Source organism: Theropithecus gelada, chromosome 9 (assembly GCF_003255815.1).
Source record: "Theropithecus gelada isolate Dixy chromosome 9, Tgel_1.0, whole genome shotgun sequence".
Taxonomy (NCBI): Eukaryota; Metazoa; Chordata; class Mammalia; order Primates; family Cercopithecidae; genus Theropithecus; species Theropithecus gelada.
The window spans coordinates 86,187,453-86,207,331 of record NC_037677.1 but is presented as its reverse complement, the minus strand read 5'-3'; the positions used below and the strand labels follow the sequence as shown (position 1 = coordinate 86,207,331).

At 35.0% G+C, this 19,879-nt stretch overlaps 1 protein-coding gene across 1 annotated transcript in view; it reads right to left on the bottom strand.

Annotated features, from left to right (window-relative positions):
• The window catches only part of KIF20B (kinesin family member 20B), a 70,884-nt gene that overhangs the window by 30,745 nt on the left and 20,260 nt on the right, over nucleotides 1-19,879 (bottom strand). Inside the window, exons 14-21 of the mRNA XM_025397664.1 lie at nucleotides 16,900-17,039; nucleotides 15,811-15,949; nucleotides 14,442-14,670; nucleotides 13,065-13,105; nucleotides 11,745-11,864; nucleotides 7,953-8,106; nucleotides 2,725-3,964; nucleotides 2,246-2,384 (exon numbers count right to left, since the gene is read on the bottom strand). Of these exons, the coding sequence (XP_025253449.1) occupies nucleotides 2,246-2,384; nucleotides 2,725-3,964; nucleotides 7,953-8,106; nucleotides 11,745-11,864; nucleotides 13,065-13,105; nucleotides 14,442-14,670; nucleotides 15,811-15,949; nucleotides 16,900-17,039 (2,202 nt within the window). The remainder of the gene's footprint in view (nucleotides 1-2,245; nucleotides 2,385-2,724; nucleotides 3,965-7,952; nucleotides 8,107-11,744; nucleotides 11,865-13,064; nucleotides 13,106-14,441; nucleotides 14,671-15,810; nucleotides 15,950-16,899; nucleotides 17,040-19,879) is intronic.

The following is a 19,879-nucleotide window of genomic DNA, read 5'->3' as shown; positions in this document are numbered from 1 at the left end:
CCACTCCCCATTGCTCACATTACTGCCTGAGCTCTGCCTCCTATCAGATCAACAGAGGCATTAGATTCTCATAGGAGCGCAAACCCTATTGTGAACTCTGCATGCGATGAACCTAGGTTGCGCACTCCTTATGAGAATCTAATGCCTGCTGATCTGCCACTGTCTCCCATCACCCCCAGATGGGACCGTCTATTTGCAAGAAAACAAGCTCAGGACTCCCACTGATTCTACATTATGGTGAATTGTATAATTGTCTCATTATATATTACAATGTAATAATAATATAAAGTGCGCAATAACTGCAATGTGTTTGAATCATCCTTAAAGTAACCCCCACCCTGGTCCATGGAAAAACTGTCTTCCACAAAACCGATCGTTGGTACCGAAAAGGCTGGGGACTCACTATCTATACAATAAAACATTACTTGAAAACAGATACCTCTATAAGTAGCAATACAAAAAGACTTTAATAATACAATAAATTTAAAAGTAGCTAGGGCATGGTGGCACACCCGTAGTCCCAGCTACTAGGGAGGCGGAGATGGATCACTTGAGCCCAGGAGTTCAAAGTTACAGTGAGCTATGATCACGCCACTGCACTCCAGATTGGGTGACAGAGTAAGATCCTGTCTCAAAACAAAATAAATAAACTTAGAAAAAAGAGTCCCCTTTTTATCACACCTGAATTTATGCTAATGAAATAGCTTTGACTGGAGGCTCTTTTGAAATAGCTTAAGGGTAGGGCTACTCACCAAAAGACCAAAAATGATTAAAGAGTTGGAAATTTCAGTCCCACCCACCAACCTCTGTGGAAGAGAGCAGGGTTGGAGATGGAGTCATGAAAACTATTGTACAGTGAGGTTCAGAGAGTGCCCCACTTGGTGAGCACATTGAGGTCCTGGGAGGGTGGTACAGCCAGAGAAGGCACAGAGGCTCTGCACCACCCTCCATCCCCCTTAATTTATCCTGTGCATCCCTTCTATTTGTCTGTTCTTGAGTTATATTTTTTATAATAAACCAGTAAATTTTTTTTAAATAAATAAATAAATACAAAATAAAAACTGTATATTTTTAAAAAAAAAAAAAAAAAAAGGACAGCACAATTAAAATGAACAAATGACTTCACACAGCAGAAACTGGGATAGACAAATAGCAAACAGAAATATGAATAGAAGCTGTACTTCATTAGCAATCAAAAAAATACAAATTAAAACTACCATGAGATAACCTTTCATATCCTCTGACGCAGTAACTCCCTACTTGGTATATAAACTTTTGCATATGTGTACCAAGAGCATATAGAAGATATTCGCACTATTGCTGTGGGCAAAAAAATCATAAACCATCTAAATGGTCATCAACAAGAGATGAAATAAATTGCGGTAAGTCACACAACAGAATACTATACAGAGGTGAAAATGATTAATTACGACTATAAAATAAATCAGTCTCAGAAATATGATGTGAAAAACAAAAGTCTGAGAAGAAAACACTGTTTAGAAATTAAAAACCAAATATGGTGAAATTATTTTTTTTAAAGTTTAGATAAACACAACTTTCAGTAGTCACTTTTATAGTGGCAGAAACAGCATTTGTTGTATTAATATTTGTCAGACCATACACATTTAAGTATTCTTTAGTAACTACCTCAAAGTAAAAAAAAAAAAAAAAAAAAAAGGGTTCCAATCTTTCGAGAAGGTCTGAGTACAACAGAAAATGAAGTGGTCATAAAAGAAAAAGGGAAGGAGGGAGAAGTGCAGAAAAAGAAAGAAACTGGTAACATTTGATGCCGTGAAGGTAAACCTGACAGCTCGAAGGAGTGGGAAGTATTTCTTTCTCATTGTATACATCTTATTATATTTCAAATTTGGAATAATGTGTTTGCATTCCCTATTTAAAAATTAAATTATAATAAAAACTAAAAAATCATACTGCACATTCTCCTAAGTACTATCTATAAACAAAAGTTGCTTTCCACTTTTTTGTCAGGACTTACATTTAGCAATTCTTAAAGAAGAAAAAGACTAATCTTTCATAAGGCACATATTTCTCTTAATGTTGGACATTCTTCAGCTTGTTTAAATCAGCTAAATTTCCTCTTGTGAAGTAACTGTTTTCGTAATTTTAAGAAAAATTATAAAGTGGATAAATGTTCTATTCAATCCTAAGATTAATGTCTAAGTTTGATATATAAGGAAAACAATCTTTATCATAAACTGGTCACATAACTTTTCAAATAATCTACCTCTTTTTGTACTTGCTCAATCTGCTTTTTGGCATCAGTCAGTTTCTCTTTCAGCTCAGCATAATCTTCTTCCTTCCTCTGAAGATCAGCTTTCAGATGCTGAGTACAAGCAGAGCTTGCAGAGAGTTCCTCTTTCAATCTAAAAAATATAAACCACTTTTCTATGGTAATGCATTATTAACTACTTAGGACCACACATGTGAAATGGTAACAATCTTTACATAATTACATCTTTTCACAAATTTGGAATATCCAAACTATGAATGAGTTCTTCAGAAAAGATTTCATATGATTTTTATAAGCTGATCTTTTCATATAACCTATGGTCCAAAGGTTTATATGGACAAAGTTCAAGTTCTTCACTCATCATACATAATATGCTTTACCAGATTAAGTATGACCATCTAATTTTTTTAAAGCTGCATAGCAAAATGAATGCTTTGTGTATTTTAAAATATTTTGAATAACATTTAGCTTACTTTTCTGTTTCTTGCCTGTTGGTTTCTTTTTCTTCTTCTTTTAATTGAAGTAAATGCTTCATATCTTGCAAATTATTTGTTAATTGTGTGATTTCTTCTTTCAGTTTGACTTCCTTTACACTTAAATCTTTGGTGTTTTTGACAGAATCCTGAAGATGTGCTTGCAATTCCTTCAGATTTCTTTCTAGCTTTAAGATGACGGATTCCTTTTCCAAAATGTCTTGTTCTAATAATTTGGCTGAATGACTATGTTCCACTTTCTGAGTCTCTAAAATTGTTTCAAGTTCCTTTATTTTTGCCTTATAGCAAGTAACACCTTGTGTGAGTTCTGAAAGTGCTCTCTTTCCTTCAACTACATGCTGTATTTGAATGTCAAGACCAGCATTTTTTTCTTGCAGTTCTTCTTTCAGCTGCTGTATAAGAGTTTCCTTTTCTTTTAGTAGGTCATCTTGGTTTTTATGCTCATTCTCCTCTACTTTTAGTCTATTGTTTTCATCCTTACAGCCTTTTACTTCTGCCTGTAATTTTTCAATTTGTTGTTCCAATTCCTGAATCTGATGACTTTTTTTGGAGGAGGACTTCACAATCTCCTTACATTCTTCCCAAATAGCTTCAATACTAGAGTGGAAAGAACTTTCCCTATTGGGTTCTTGAATTCGGTATTCTTTAACTTGCTTACTTACCAAGTAATCATTACCTAAAAGGTGTAACTGTGTATTTGGCAAATTATCCTCCTCAGAACCATTTGACAGATCCCTGAGATTGAGCAAATCTATGTTTGAGAGCTGAGAAACTGAATCAAAAGTACGTAGTTCCTCTATTTTCGTGTGCATTAATTTTATTTGTGAAACATTATTTGTAATGCTTCTTGTAGCAGTTTCTATCTCATGTGACAATTTCATGATCGTTTCCTCCTGTTCTTGATTTTTACTTTTTTGCACATGTAATTCAGCAATCGCAATGTCATAATTTGACTGAATTTGTTGGACCTCTTTACTTAAAGTTAAACTCTTTTTTTCAGAAAGAGAAAGTTCCTGCTGAAAACGAACAATCTGTTTATTTAATTCTACTTTTTCTTCCTTTTCATTTTTAAGTTCATTCTCAATAGTGAGTAAAAGTGCTTTCAGTCCTTCATTATTTTTTTGTAAAACTCTAATGTCTTCATTTTCTGCAATGTTCGGTTGCACTTCTTCACTTTTCTTTTGGTCTTCAGTGATAGCTGAACTAACATGGATAGATCCTTTAAAAATAAGAAAATTGTTATTAATCTGGCAAACCTTAATAAAACCAAAAAGTCACCATATAAGCCAATATTCAAACATACAAAACATGTAAAAGTAAACTTCTAATTAAAAAAAATGAAATAAGCTGTTGAGAAAAAAAGAAAAACCAGGTTACAAAACGTATGGTATGAGCCCATTTATGTAAAAATTATTATTTCACAAGGTAATACAAAATTAGCAAAGGAAGTACACCAAAATGATCGTAGCTACCTACCTCTGAGTAGCATTACCAGCTATTTCTAACTTTCAGTATTATTTAAATTTTGTACCACAAATGTTTATTATCATTTTAATATGGGACAGAGAGGAGGAGACGACGAGAAACCCTAGGCAGACATTCCATATCCTAAAGAACAGTTTCAAACTACAATTATATTGCAGCTTTTACTATATTAGTGATAGGCAAATGGAATATCTTAAATTTTCATAGCTAAAATTGGAAGGGAAATGTTAAAATTTTGGGAATTCATATAATATAGCCTTACTAGCTATAATCATCAATAAACTGCTTCATACTACAACTGTTTCCTCAAATGTGATATAGGAATAATACCACCTATCTCAAAGCTGTGAAGATCAAGACGACAAATGAGTTTACAACACTGTGCGTTGGATAGATTTAACTATTAATAGAACCTGAAAATCTGTACATGAGGGTTCAACTAATTGAAAATGCATAAAAGTCTGCCTTTTTCAGTGTTAGTATCTATATTTCTAGAATAAGGATATCCCTACCTGCCCAACTTACTCTACAGAATAATGCTAAGAGACTAACATGGGTGAATATATAATTTAAGTTAAATGACTTTGTAAATGTTATGCACATGTAAGAACTTTAACCATTATAATCAATACAAATTAAATTATACCCAGAACAGATACATTAGCTACAATTTAATTCATAAGTTCACTCTGACAAATAAACTCACCCCACGTAAGTGCCCAGTATAAATTACACAATTTTAAACTTTCCTCATAGATTCTATGATTAAATCTTGAAATATAATTAACAATCTTCTAGATATATAAATTTATATCTACATATCTTTTTATATTTCATACAATTTCCATTAAGGGTCAGATGAGTGTCTCAGATCCTTGAAACCTTACTTCAAAACAGGCCAGAATCTGATTCTTCATTTTTAGAAATTTTTTCCTGTTTTGTTATACTTCACGGTTTGATGTCTATATGATGTTTATAAGTGGACTTTACAACATTGTTCTGGTATAATTTGTATGTGAATTTTCTGCATGACATTGCTCTAATACAATCAATTCCATATGTTCTTCTGACCCCCATTCACTCCCTCATTGACCATTTTTGTTTAATTAACCTGTATTTTTATGCGGTATCCTCACTAAGTATGTAAGAATCAACTTCTCCATGTTTAATGATCCCAGATATAATATGAAGTACAAGGGTTACTAATCTATAAGAGCAGAAGACAATTATAAGGTAGGGTTGGCTTGAAATCCATCTAGTTAAGAAACCTATTACTTTCCATTGGTATCTAATTGACTCTAAAAAGTATATTGTACAGTTTTCTTTTTAATGAGTCCCGAAAATTATCCTACGCATCTCAGCTCTTTATATTTTATTGAAATATGTTTGTCTCTCTCATCTACTAGATTTTAAACTCCCTGATGGCAGACTCCCTATATCTCTCTCATCACAAACAATAAACCTAAATAAAATAATAATCCTAAATGTAATATTTTTGAAATTTAACTACACCACATATGTTCTTCTTTTCTATCTCTAAGACATATCATGGTACAGAAAACAATCTTTATAAATATGGTTTTTGCAATAGTAATTTATTCTGCTTCTAGATGTATGTAAGTTCATGAATCTGACATATTCCAGTTATATTAATTTTGTTACTTTATGGTAACTTTATGTTTAAAATTTTAATGTTCTCTCTTTAAACACTAAAAAACATTTATTTACACATGAGTGATTTTCTAGTTTTTTTGGAAGGAATTATCCAGGGAGATTATTAAAATGCAGATTCCTACCAAACACCAAATATATTGATATGGTAAGTCTGGGATGTATTTTACATGCAACATTTTGAGAATTAGTGTTCTGGGGTACTATTTTTGAAAACTTCAAGAAGTTGACAGGGACCTCTGTAATACCTTTGGGATCTTAACATATCAGTTTGTTACATTACAAAGTCCTTAACTGACAGCACTGCTGCATGTAATTGTTCCTTAAGAGCCAGTTATGAGATTCAAACTCCGAAGTTTTAGCCTGCCTCTCACAGGCTCTTGTACATCCTAGTTGTGAGATGATAGTAGCCCACGGGATGCACATGTAATGAATCTGTTTGATGAAGAAGGCAACACTTTTGAGATCATTAAAAAGCTCATTAAATTGAAATCTGCCATGCCATATACAAATGAGTTTCTATTTCCCTATATACTAATCACAGTTGAAGCTATGAGCAAAATAAAGGAAAAGTCAAAGCATTTATGAAAGTTCCCTCAGGTACTACTACAATGTAGAGAATAAAAAACTTATGTGATTGTTTGTTCTCAAGGTTTTTTAATACTATGACCACTCCCCCACCACTTTTTTTTTTTTTAGACAGAGTTTCAATCTTGTTGCCCCGGCTGGACTGCAATGACGCAATCTCGGCTCACAGCACTCTTCGCCTCCCAGATTCAAGTAATTCTCCTGCCTCAGCTTCCCAAGCAGCTGGGATTACAGGCATGCGCCACCACGCCAGGCTCATTTTTTGTATTTTGAGTAGAGATGGGGTTTCACCACGTTGGTCAGGCTGGTCTTGAACTCCTGACCTCAGGTGATCCACCCACCTTGGCCTCCCAAAGTGCTAGGATTACAGGCATGAGCCACCACGCCCGGCCTATGACCCCTTTTGATAAATTAAAATCCCCTAGCTCTCTCAAGATACTGATTTCCCCCCAGTGAGAATATGCCCCCACCCAAGAATCACTATATAATATGGGAATCTTACCTCCCTGTCCCATCTAGAATTTATCTAGTTTTACCTTCGATACTGTATATATGAAAAACAACCTTTATTTGTAAGTATTTTTCAAATGCAATCCATGTTCTTTTTTGTTTCACTCAATTGTCTAAATGTTCTTGGGAAGCTGTAATTGAGAAATCTCATTATAGGATTCCAAGGTCTCTTTTCTTTTAAACAGATTAATTTTAAAAGCTCACTGGACAAGGTTTTATTATCTATAATTTACACTCTCTCTCCAGCCTCAAAGAGGAAGGGGTAAAATATGGCATTATCCCTGCTGTATTTTCTTAAAAGCTGCTAAGTTTATTTTTGAAGTTTTTCTTAAGTTTACAATTTACATTTTCCTATTTATTTCCTCAAGACTTTCAGTTTATTCTAAAGAGCCTGCCTCCTCTAAAATTCAAAGGTTTGCCCTTCTTTATATTTAAAACAAACTTGCCCACTTACTCTTAAAGATTTTTTTAAAAATAATCTTCAACATGTATTATCTTTCATCAGACTGTGTCCTGGCATCACAAATACAGCTTGAATACATTTATTATTAATAATATTTAGCTCAAAGTCTTACTGTAAAATATCCTTTTCTCCACATGAATAAAGAATGCAAACTAAGAAAACAAAATAATGTGCTGGGATTTAGGCAGAAAATACTGTATTTATAAAAATCAAAGTAATGAGTTTTACCTATTATAAGCACAGAAATTATTACAGACATGCGAAAGAAATAATAAAAGCACAATTTCTAAAAGCATATTTATTAAGATAAAAGCTTTAACTATGCCCATCCCTAGACAGTTTATAACTTTCCAGAATAAAAATTCACGACATTTAGATTTTCTCAAGATTTTTCCTTAGACAAGTGAATGTCCCTCTGTTTGCCTTGTTCTATTTACTGGTTTAGAAATTAGCTTTCTTAAACGCCTGCTGCTGGCAGCTGAAGTAGTACCTTTCTTTGCTGGTGGTTCATCTTGTTGAAGTTCATTTTCATTTACTCTTTTTCTTTCTGAACAGATTTTAGTTTTGCTGTCCTGAGGCACTTCAACTGTTTCATTACAAATCAATTTACTGTTTATTATTAAAGAAGATGTATCAACCTTGTCCTAAAGCAAAATAAATTAAAAATAATTCACATAGAGAAAGCCACAAAAAATGTACAAACCACATAAATTACTTTCATTAGTGTACCACAAAAATTTTATTTTCAAATTTGTTGAGACATTTTCTAAGTTATATCTTAAGTTTCATTCTAAAATAACTGATGGCTCTAGCAAATAAGTAACATTTGGGGATAACTGGAGAATCTTAAGAAGATAAATCTCTGAAGTCACACCAGAAATGTGCTTTGAAAAGAAAAATATGAGACTCAACTATCTATTTTGTTTTGTAGCCAAAGCCTCTTAAAAATTAGCATTGTCTTAAACATTAACAACTCCTAGAAAAATAGTTTTGACCTTAGCTTTAAGTCGACATATATTCAAAGATATACAGTCTACAGACAGCTTTGAAACTGAGCTTCTAGATACGTCATTTAGACTTTTTTTTTTTTTTTAAGGCAGACTGCCTCCCTTAAAAAGGCTAGCAGCAACCAAGCACAGGGGCTCATGCCTGTAATCCCAGCACTATGGGAGGCTGAGGCCAGAGGATTACTTGAGCCCAGAAGTTTCAAACCAGCCTGGGCAACACAGTGAGACCCCATCTCTACAAAAAATTAAAATTCCAGGTGTTGTGGCCCAGGCCTGCAGTCCCAGCTATTCAGAAGGCTAAGGCAACGGAATCTCTTGAGCCCAGGAGTTCAAGGCTGCAGTGAGCCATGGTCACGTCACTGCACTTCAGCCTGGGCAACAGAGTGATGAGACCCTACCTCTAAAAAGAAAGAAACGAGGAAAACTGGGGGCGGGGGGAGGGGGAACTTCCCCAAAAAAGGGTATAATACGAACTTAGAAGAAGGGTAAAACTCAGCATTTAAGTGCAAGTCTATAGTGTAATCAAATGTATGGTAAAGGCAGAAACTTGTAGCAATCAATTTGAAAAAACAAAGTGTATGATAAAGAGTGCCGCTTAATCAGCAAACATTTTATTAGCAGGAGATACAGATAAAAATAACTTTTTAAAGTCATAAAGTAATGGGTTAAGAAAAAAGGCAAAGTTTTTCTAGCTATCCCTAAACAAAGGATGTCATAAAGAAGAATCTCCATGCTTTCTCACAATTAGTCCCTTAGTGTCACTGATAAATGAAAATCACGGGACAGGCAGATCACACCTCTGACACAGCTCCATAACAAGTCCAAGTTGTTCCTTTCCCAATCCTTAGTACCTATCAGAATGATCCGTCATTTTCCCCCGCTTCAAAATATACAATCCTCACCAAAAATCTATCCTTCAGAAGTCATAGTTATTGAAAGGAGGGTTTTCTGCTCCCAGGGTATGCTTGAGTAGATAAAACAAAGAATTCAAACTAAATTTTTTCATTGGAAAGAGTTTGCTCTCAAGACAAGATGTGGAACAGTGACCCTACATCAACTGTTAAACAATTAGGTAAGTTTCAAACTACGTTGCATATTTTTATGTATTTAAGTGAACAATTTAAATTTAGCAAACTGTTATTAAGTTAGTTGATAAAACAAGGTCTAGAATCTATAAAGTTTATTTATAAGCAAGGACTAATTTACAAATAATGATTTTTTTTTACTATCACTTCCTTAAATATCTCTAATATAGTATGCAAACATACTACAGAAATAAATATAATCCCACGTGAAATTTCCAACTATTTTCTTTGAAGCTGTAGGCGCCAGAAATGATCCATCTCTGGCTTTCCTTTTTGTTTTTATTTACCAAATCAAAGAACAGACTTAAAATCCAGATCAAGAGATGACAGCAAAAAGCATGTGATGACTAACCAAATAAAAGTTCCGAGAGCCAGGAGGCCCAGCAATTAATTTACTGCCCCAAGTCTCAAAAGTTTTACACCCCCTTACTTCACAAATCAATTTCCTCTTCCTTAATCTCTACCGCTACTACCCTAAATCGAAGTCCTCATCAACTATTAGCTGAACTCTACCAAGAGGTAGCTATTTGGTCTCTGCCTGTAGTCTAATTCCATCTCAATCCTATCTTCCAAGTTTCTAAAAATATCTACTCAAATGAAAAACTCCTCTTTGCTATTCCTCTGGTGAAAATGACTCCCCACTGACTCCTCGAACTCTTTAATGCAGTATTCAAGGTCTTTCATCTTATCCTATTCTACTACTCCTAGCCTCATTTCTCACCTCTCCTTGCTTCAAACTTTCTTCCTAAAAAACAAATTGTTTGTATTTTCCTGCACTCATTGAAAGATTTCTCATTTCCACGACTTTGTGCACTCCGATTCTGGTACACGGAAGGCCAATGTATCGTCTTGTCTCTCATGACTACCATTGTCCCCTTCCTCTACTTTCAAAAGGTTAAATTTTACTCACCCTTTAAGGCTCAACTTAATCATTTTCATCTCCACAAAGTATTCCTAACTCCCCACCCACTCTCAGCTTCACACATTGACTATGACTGCACACTGTATTATAACTATATTTATGCTGTTTTTTTCTTATTGGGGGATTGTTAGGGGAGTAGATTTTACTAATCTGTATAATTCCAATAATCTAGCATAGTACCTGGCACACACTGGACACTCCATAAGTGTTTCTTGCTCCTCCACCTTATTAAATACTAATTATTTACTAGTTAATTATTAACATATTAAATATTAGGATATTTCTCCCAGTTCAGGTACAGAAAAGCCAGAGATTGAATAATGTATCTAACAAATACCAAAAGAAAGGCCTGCTACAGGAGATTATATAGAGTGCTCTTCTAGTATACTCCTCATTTATCCCTGTGGTTTCAAAAGCCCATCTAAAGTTCAGATGATTCAGGGAATGTTGGTGGGTATTAGAGTTTGACTATCAAGATACAAAGGAAACTCAACAGTCACTTTTTATAAGATACCACGCCTGCTTCTTTTGATCATAGAAAAGACAGAAAAAAACACCTTTCAACAAAGCAAAATGTTTGGCTCTAAGTTTACTCAGTTTACTATGTTATTACCATATATTTTACCATTTCTATATTAAAAAATGATTTGAAGGAGCTTACCCCCAAAAAAGAAAACCAAAGCCATTTTTTTAAAAAAGGATTAAAAGACAAGCTGATCATTCTAAGCTGAACTAAATATGAAATTATCTAAATTTGTATGAAAGACAAAGAACCCTTTAAGTCTTTACACATCACAGTGTATAACTTTTTAGAAAAAAATCCCTATTATTAAGCATATAAACAATAGCAACAAGACATATAATAAAAACAAGCTTCTAAGGAAAAACCTAATTTTACTGAATTTCATGTTATAGTTCCCTGAAACATTATCATCTGGTTTTCTAAGTATGTCTAAATTCCTTTCTCCTCAAAGGTCCCCTTCCAACTAGCTGAGGCTTAAACGTCCAAAGGCTACATATTCTTCTCCTTTTTACGTGCAAAGCACTGCCAGCATATTTTGTGGAAAAGTATGTTCAAAGGAGTCAAACACCCTCGTTTAAGTTCTCAAAAATTCAGATTTGGAGAACAGTAAATTGAGTTCAATGTTGCATACGCAATTCAGCATTCTCGGTAAATTAGTCTTAGTTGCATAAGCTATTTTAAATTATTTCCTTTCAATAAAAACATACACTTATCTAATTAATATAACGCAAAGTTAAATTCTTACATTGCATTTAAATGTTTTCTCCATATGAGACTTCAGGTTCTGAAATTCATTGATAATACCTTCTTTTTGATCAATTGTATTTATCAATTCTTGAATTCTTTGATTCTGTGTAATTATTTTCTTTGGAAAGAAGAAAAAGCAATGTTTCATGAATATACTTTGGGATAACCAGAAAGCAAACATGATTAATAATGCAGTTTCATAACTCCTTCAGATTTTAAAGTTAAATAAAGATAATCGGTGGCAACACACTATGCACAACGTCTTATTTTTGCCTTTAAAAAAATTACATACACACACACACACACACACACACACACACACACACGCGTACACAAAGAAAAGGAAGCTATTTAGCATGTAAGAAGAATCTGGAGCCAGGCTGCCTGGGTTCAAATCCTAGCTGCTATACTTTTAATATGTCACCCTGGGCCAGGCACAGTGGCTCATGCCTGTAATCCCAGCACTTTGGGAGGCCAAGGTGGGCAGATTACCTGAGGTCAGGAGTTTGAGACCAGCCTGGCCAACATGGTAAAATCCCGTCTCTACTAAAAAATACAAAAATTAGCCTGGGGTGGTGGCGGCCACCTGTAACCCCAGCTACTCGGGATGCTGAAGCAGGAGAATCACTTGAACCTGGGAAGTGTAGGCTGCAGTAAGCCACGCCACTGCACTCCAGCCTGGGCAACAGAGAGAGACTCTGTCTCAAAAGAAATAAATAAATAAAAATGAAAAAACCATGTCAGCCGGGGCAAGTTACATCATAAAGTTGCTCTAACATTTAAATGAGTTAATAAAAAGCACTTAAAAGAGTATCTGGTAAACGGTAAGTGTTCTATAAATACATATATAAAGTAACAGTCTAAAGAGCTTCCAAACAAGTTGGTTTGGTTTCGTTTTAAATTTAGGAAGATTATGGGAAATTCTTTATTTTCTATTTTATATAGCTTAATATAATTGGTACAACTAGTGTCTACTATTAAGTAGAAAAAATACTAGATAGAAATTGTATAAACAGTAGGTGTAATGTCTTCTAAGTACATTTTAGTTCTTTAAATACTGGATATTAGATACCAAGATCTTGAATTATTTTTATCTTATCATATTTTAAAATATTCAGCTTTTTGAAAGGATAAATGTAAGTTGAAATAAGAAGACTCAAGCCAGAACACAGAAAAAATAACAGAAGAAAACTATTCCCCATGTATACCAAGAGACTATATTACTGTTTATTTTTTAAAATAAACACATCTAGTCATCATTCATACTCCTTTGTTAATTAAATACCTTATCAAGACAAAATAAAACTTAAAGCATTACCTTATTAGATGTTTCAAGCTCTTGAATCAATGAATCTGTTTCTGAAAAAGTAAAGAATTTTGAAAATAAATATCTAAGCATCTGAAAATATGTATCACTGAATAACTATGAAACATATGCTGCTGTAGTGACACTTTACTGTCACATTCAATAAAAAGGATTTTGATAGCACTAAATGCACACCCTACTCATTAAAAAAAAATCTGCTAATTCAACCACAACAGGGTAATGTTTCAGAAAAAGCCACTTCTAAAACTCAGGATAAAAATAGGTAGCATATGCTAAATAGTAAAGAACTGGCATAACGTCAGAGAAGAAAAGGAGCTAGTGCCTTCTTAGTACATTTCATAATGCAGAGGCACCACTTACATGTTATTTTCTACCCATCTTGTTTCACACAAAAAAGGACAGAGCAGTTATTGCAACTAATTCTTAAAATGCAGATATTACAAACAATTTTATTTACGCATATAAAAGGCCCTCAGCGTGGTGGCACATGTCTGTAATGCAAGTTACTCAGGAGACTGAGGTGGAAGGATCACTTGAGCCCAGGAGGTGGAAACTGCAGTGAGCCATGATCATGATCATGTCTCTCCACTCCAGCCTGGGTGACAGAGTGAGACCCTGTCATTAAAAAAAAAAAAAAAAAAGGAGGAAAGAAACAAAGAAAATGCCCTCCTAGTTAGAATCAGAATGAAGTATCAAACTAACAATCTACTTTAAACCACTCCACAGTAGTTACTCTCTCCCAAGAGTGAATCTTCTATACTGCAAAACTTCATCAAGAATATAGAACAATGCCAAGCACAGTATGGCTCATGCCTGTAATCCCAGCACTTTGGGAGGCTGAGGCAGGGAGGATTGCTTGAGTCTAGGAGTTCAAGACCAACCTGGGCAACATAGCAAGACCCCATCTCTACAAAAAAGAAAAAAAAAATATGCAGCCGCTGTGGTGGTACACACTTGTGGTCCCAAGTATTCAGGAAGCTGAGGCAGGAGGAGGGATCGAGCCCAGGAGTAGAAGGCTGCAGTGAGCTGTGATGCCACTACTGCACTCCAGCCTTGGTGACAGAGTGAGACGCTGTCATTTAAAATTTACAGCTTTACTCATAAAGTTAACACTTTTTTGATTTTTTTGTTGTTGTTGAGAAGCTCATTTTCTAATAATACTGGTCTAAAATAAATGAAGGTCAAAAAATATTTTTAGTAGTAAATTACTACAAAGTCATATAAACGGTAAAATATTAAAATATGTTAACTAGATGAAAGAATTTTCTGGTCACTATGGTAAATGAGCTACATAAATCTCTTATACTTACCAAGAGTATTTTTTATGTGTTTACAATATCTATATAGAGGTAAAATTTATCCACTTACCATTTTCTCTTTTTTTTAACTCTTCTTTCGTTTTGATTAATTCTTCTTTGGTTTTAGTTAATTCAGCTTTAATTTGATTAAACTTTAGTTCTAAACAAGCAATAGCTTCCTGGGGGTCAGGAAGAGATGCAATATATAAGTGAGCAATTTCAGCCTGTTTCTTAATATCAGCCACATTATCTTGAAGAGAATCAATAATATCTTCAAATCCTACATAATTATGTGTTTCCTAAAAATAGCAAAAACCACATGCCTAATATTAACAGTAGGGTTCACCGTTTACATGTGGCACCATCTAATTTAGACAGTTTTTTAAAACAGCAAAAAATTCACCAACAGAAATTCTTTAAAATAAATTATATAGAAGCATTTCCAAATATGAAGAACCTGTGTTCCATTATTTATTTTCTGTTGTATGGATCATGAGGCATATTTTCTCATAAAAACAATGTTATAAACTGTGACAAGTCATTATAAAACAATTATGATTACCTAGTTCAGGTATAGTTTCAATTACATAATGAGACTTAAAAGGTTTTGTTGGGATGGTGCACAAAACAAACCTCCATTTTCACAACTCAGTCAATCCCAAACCATGTCAAGGATACATAAGGTTTGCTTGACAGCAGACGTCTGGACATCACTGTCACAGGCCCCTGAACTGAGTGATTAAAAAACAAAACAAAAAAAACAACTCCCCCAAAAAACTGATCAATTTCAGTTTCAGTGTAAGTAGCAGAAAAGGATAATTTTTCTTATATTACAAGCAGAGAATAAGCTGAGCCCAGCGGCATGCACCTGTAATCTCAGCCACTTGGGAGGCTGGACAGGAAGACTGCTTGAAGCCAGGAATTCAAGATCAGCCTCGGCAACATGGCAAGACCCTATCTCTAAAACTATAATAAATAAATAAACTAATAAAATTTTAAAAGAGTAGGAAATGGTAGTTGCCCAGCAAGGGCAACCGTTTTTATATATAAACATTTTTGTTTTAAACAGAACAGCAAGTAAATCACGTCTTAGGTCTCTTATACCTTTAAAATATTTTTAATTTAAAAGTGAGACAAATCTGAGGGGGTTATTCTGTAATCAGGCAACAAAGAATCTATTTGCCTACAATACAATGATTCAAGCAATACCAAAATAAGATATAAATATAACAGAGGTACAAATTTTTCAATGACCAATCACTATATTTAAATTCTTGGTGCCTTATACTCCTAACAAAACATGCCTAATTATAATAAAGCTACACACTAAGCATTGTTTTAATTCTAAACTATCGTGATGTTTCTCATCATTGATGTGGTACACTAAACCCTGGTACCAAAACCTCCTTGGATATTTTTAAATACTTCAATTAACGTACTTCAGTTTCAACTTTTGTGGCACAAACGTCTTTCGTCGTTTCTTCTCGAGTGTCACATTTACCAACCAAATCCTTGAAGATAGCCAAACGACGTTCAGCATTTTCTTCTAATATCTCTCGTTCTTGAAGCAGAGTTTCCCTTCAGAATACAAATTAATTCCATCAAGAAACAGAAACGTAACTACTTTGTGTTTTCGTTTTAAACATTTAAGATTAAGTATATTCTGGATTAAAAGAAAATTTAGGCCAGGTACAGTGGTTCACGCCTGTAATCCCAGTAATTTGGGAGGTGGAGGTGGGTGGATCACTTCAGGCCAGGAGTTTGAAACCAGCCTGGCCAACATGGCGAAACCCTGTCTCTACTAAAAACACAAAAATTAGCCAGGCGTGGTGGTGTGCACCTGTAATCCAAGCTACTCGGGAGGCTAAGGCAGGAGAGGCTAAGGCAGAAGAACTGCTTGAACCCGGGAGGCGCAGGTTGCAGTGAGTCAAGATCGCACCACTGAATTCCAGCTTGGGTGATAGAGCAAGACTCCGTCTCAAAAAATAAACATTAAAGTTAAAATTAAAAAAAAAAAAAAAGAGAGAGAGAAAATTTAAATAGACATGCATGGGATTAGTAACAGCTATATTCTTTTCTTTTTTTTTTTTTTTCCTCTGAGACAGAGTCTTGCTCTGTCACCCAGGCTGGAGTGCAGTGACACATTCTCAGCTCACTGTAACCTGCACCTCCCAGGTTTAAGAGATTCTTGTTTCTCAGCCTCCCAAGCAGCTGGGACTTCAAGCACACACCAGTGTGTCCCAGCTAATTTTCCTATTTTTAGCAGAGACAAGGTTTCACCATGTTGGTCAGGCTAGTCTTGACCTCCTGACCTTAAGTGATCCGCCAACCTAGGCCTCTCAAAATGCGGGGATTACAGGCATGAGCCACCACACCAGACCAATAACAGCTGTTTTCTAGCTTGCATAAAGAGATCAGAATTCAGAAGCCATCTAATATAAAAACAAGTAAATGAAGTAAAAAAAAAAAAATCTAAAAAAGTAAATAAAATTCTCCATTTTTAACTGGACATGAAAGAAATAACTTACTTAAAGTCAGCTTCCCGTTGAGCCCAATATTGAGTAAACTCCTGTGTAACTTCTTCTCGAATTTTAAATTCCAAGGTTAACTTTTCCTTTTTTTCATTTATCAGTTTTTTTTTCAAGTCTTCTATTAAGTCCAACAGTTTCTATAACATGTAAATGATAAAATTCTTATAAAAGAATAAATATATCCCAAGAGAAATACCGTCCAACTGTCCAAAAAATAAAACTTTTCATTTAGTCAATTATAATTATGTGTCCTTTTTAATAGTGATAATGTTCTCACTGAAAATTATATGCTTGCAGAGATTCATTAATCTGAAAAATCAGGTTGGCCTCTCCATATTTAAGAAATAGACCTTTGGTAACTGAAATGTCTCACCGTCTACCCATACTAAGAAAAGAAGTAAAGTTAATTTGAGCATTTATTATCTATCAAGAACTACTCTGGCAAGTTCCATATTTGCTTCATTTAATCCACACAACTTTCTGTGAGCTTGTTATCATCCATATTTCATAGGTGGGAAGCCTAACCATCAGATATCTGGTAAGTGCTAAAGGTTGAGTTTAAAAGTGGCCTGTAAAAGTCTAAAGCCCAAGGATTGTACACAGCAGAGAAGTTGCTAAGAACACCCACTTACTAATCTGTCAAAGAAAGATGTTACATAAACTTATCTTATTAGGCTTTATAACTATGCAGATGTCAACAGCAATTCTATAGCCTTTGAAACACATACATAATCATGAGAAATGTATAATATGTAAATAAAGCAATAAATAAAACACTTAACATGACCATTATTCAACATAAATTGTAGCATTAACAGCTACATATTCTTTTTAATGCTTCTAATTTAAGTTACTCAACAACAAATTAAATAATAAACTCTAAGCTACAGATCTTCCAAGGTATCAACTTTATATTTGAAAACAGTTCTATAGATATCCTAACTTCGAAACTCTGCCTCCAAGAATTCATACTGAAGAAATAATTATAATATAACCCTACGTTCTGGCTGTATGAATGCTGATCAGTGTTGTTGTTTTGCGGTAGTAGTTGTGTTTAAATAAAGAAAAAGTGAACCCAACTCAACCAACCTTAAGGGATTGGTTTAATTACGGTACTATCATACAGCAAACTATTATAATCAATAATGATAACCTACATTAATAATTCATGGGCCGAGCGCGGTGGCTCACGCCTGTAATCCCAGCACTTTGGGAGGCTGAGGCGGGCGGATCACGAGGACAGGAGATCGAAATCATCCTGGCTAACGTGGCGAAACCTCGCCTCTACTAAAAAATAAAAAAAATTAGCTGGGCAAGGTGGCGGACGCCTGCAGTACCAGCTACTCAGGAGGCTGAGGCAGGAGAATGGCGTGAACCTGGGAGGCGGAGCTTGCAGTGAGCCGAGATCGCCCCAGTGCACTCCCGCCTGGGCGACAGAGCGAGACTCGTCTCAAAAAAATAAAAATTAAATTAAAAAATTCATACTTTTCACAACTTATTTTTATATAAAGAATACCAGGTTACAAAACAGTAATATATAATAAAAATCTATTAACGTGAGTGGTAGATTTGAAAGATATCTATATTTAAATTTTCTTTTTCACTCTAAATATATAACACTGTTTTAATAATTTTAAACTACACACTTTCTGTGTAAAACAATAAATAATAACTATTGAAGGAGAAATCAGAATGCACGTGGAAAAACTTTCAGAAGTTTATTTTTTTTGAGACGAAGTCTCTCTCTGTCGCCCAGGCTGGAGTGCAGTGGTGCGATCTCAACTCCCCGCAAGCTCCGCCTCCCGGGCTCACGCCATTCTTCTGCCTCAGTCTCCCCACTAGCTGGGACTACAGGCGCCTGCCACCATGCCTGGCTAATTTTTTGTATTTTTAGTAGAGACGGGGTTTTGCTGTGTTAGCCAGGATGGTCTCAATCTCCTGACCTCATGATCTGCCCGCCTAGGCCTCCCAAAGTGCTGGGATTACAGGCGTGAGCTGTGAGCCACCACACTCAGCCGGAAGTTTAATAGTTTTCAATAATTAGATTTTATCATTGTTAGCATCTGATAAAGTTTTTGCTGAAAAAATTCAGGCTGGTTATTATAGCTAAATGAATTTAAGTATATATATATGCTAATATCAAGGTATTCTATAATGGTTTTTAGAAGTCCCAATCCTTTGATTAAAATGTGAATAAAGGGCTGGGCACATTGACCCACATCTGTAATCCCAGCGCTTTGCAAGGCAGGAGGATTGCCTGAGCTCAAAATTTCAAGATCAGCCTGGACAATAGAGCAAGGCCTTGTGTCTACAAAAAATTTTTAAAAATTAGTTAGGGGTGGTGGCATGCGTCTGCAGTCCTAGCTACTCAGGAGGCTGAGGCAAGAGGATCACTTGAGCCCAGGATTTCCAAGCAGCAGTGAGCCATAACTATACTATCGCACTCCAGCCTGGGCAACAGAGCAAGACTTTGTCTCTAGAAGAAAACAAATAAAGCATGCCAACACCTAATCATGTTGATTTTTAAATGTCAAATATTAAACAACATTTTGATGAATTTCCTTAAAATACCTAGCCAATCAGATAAGCATTTACACTATATAATCTATCATAAACTATAGCATTAAATATTTTTCTCTAGTAGTTTCAGAAATTTTACTAACCAACATTATAAAAAATTTCAACTTTGAGATGGAAAAAAAAATAAAACTGGGTTTTTTGGTTTGTTTCTTTAAGACAAGGTCTCACTCTGTCACCCAGGCCAGAGTGCAGTGGTGCAGTGATGGCTCACTGCTGCCTAGAAATCCTGGACTCAAGCAATCTTCCCACTGCAGCCTCCCAAGTAGCTGGGACTACATGAGTGCGTCATCATGCCTGGCTAATTCTTTTTAATTTTTTTGTAGAGATGGGGTCTCACTATGTTGCCCAGGCTGGTTTTGAAGTCCTGAGCTCAAGCAATCCTCCTACCTCAGCTTCC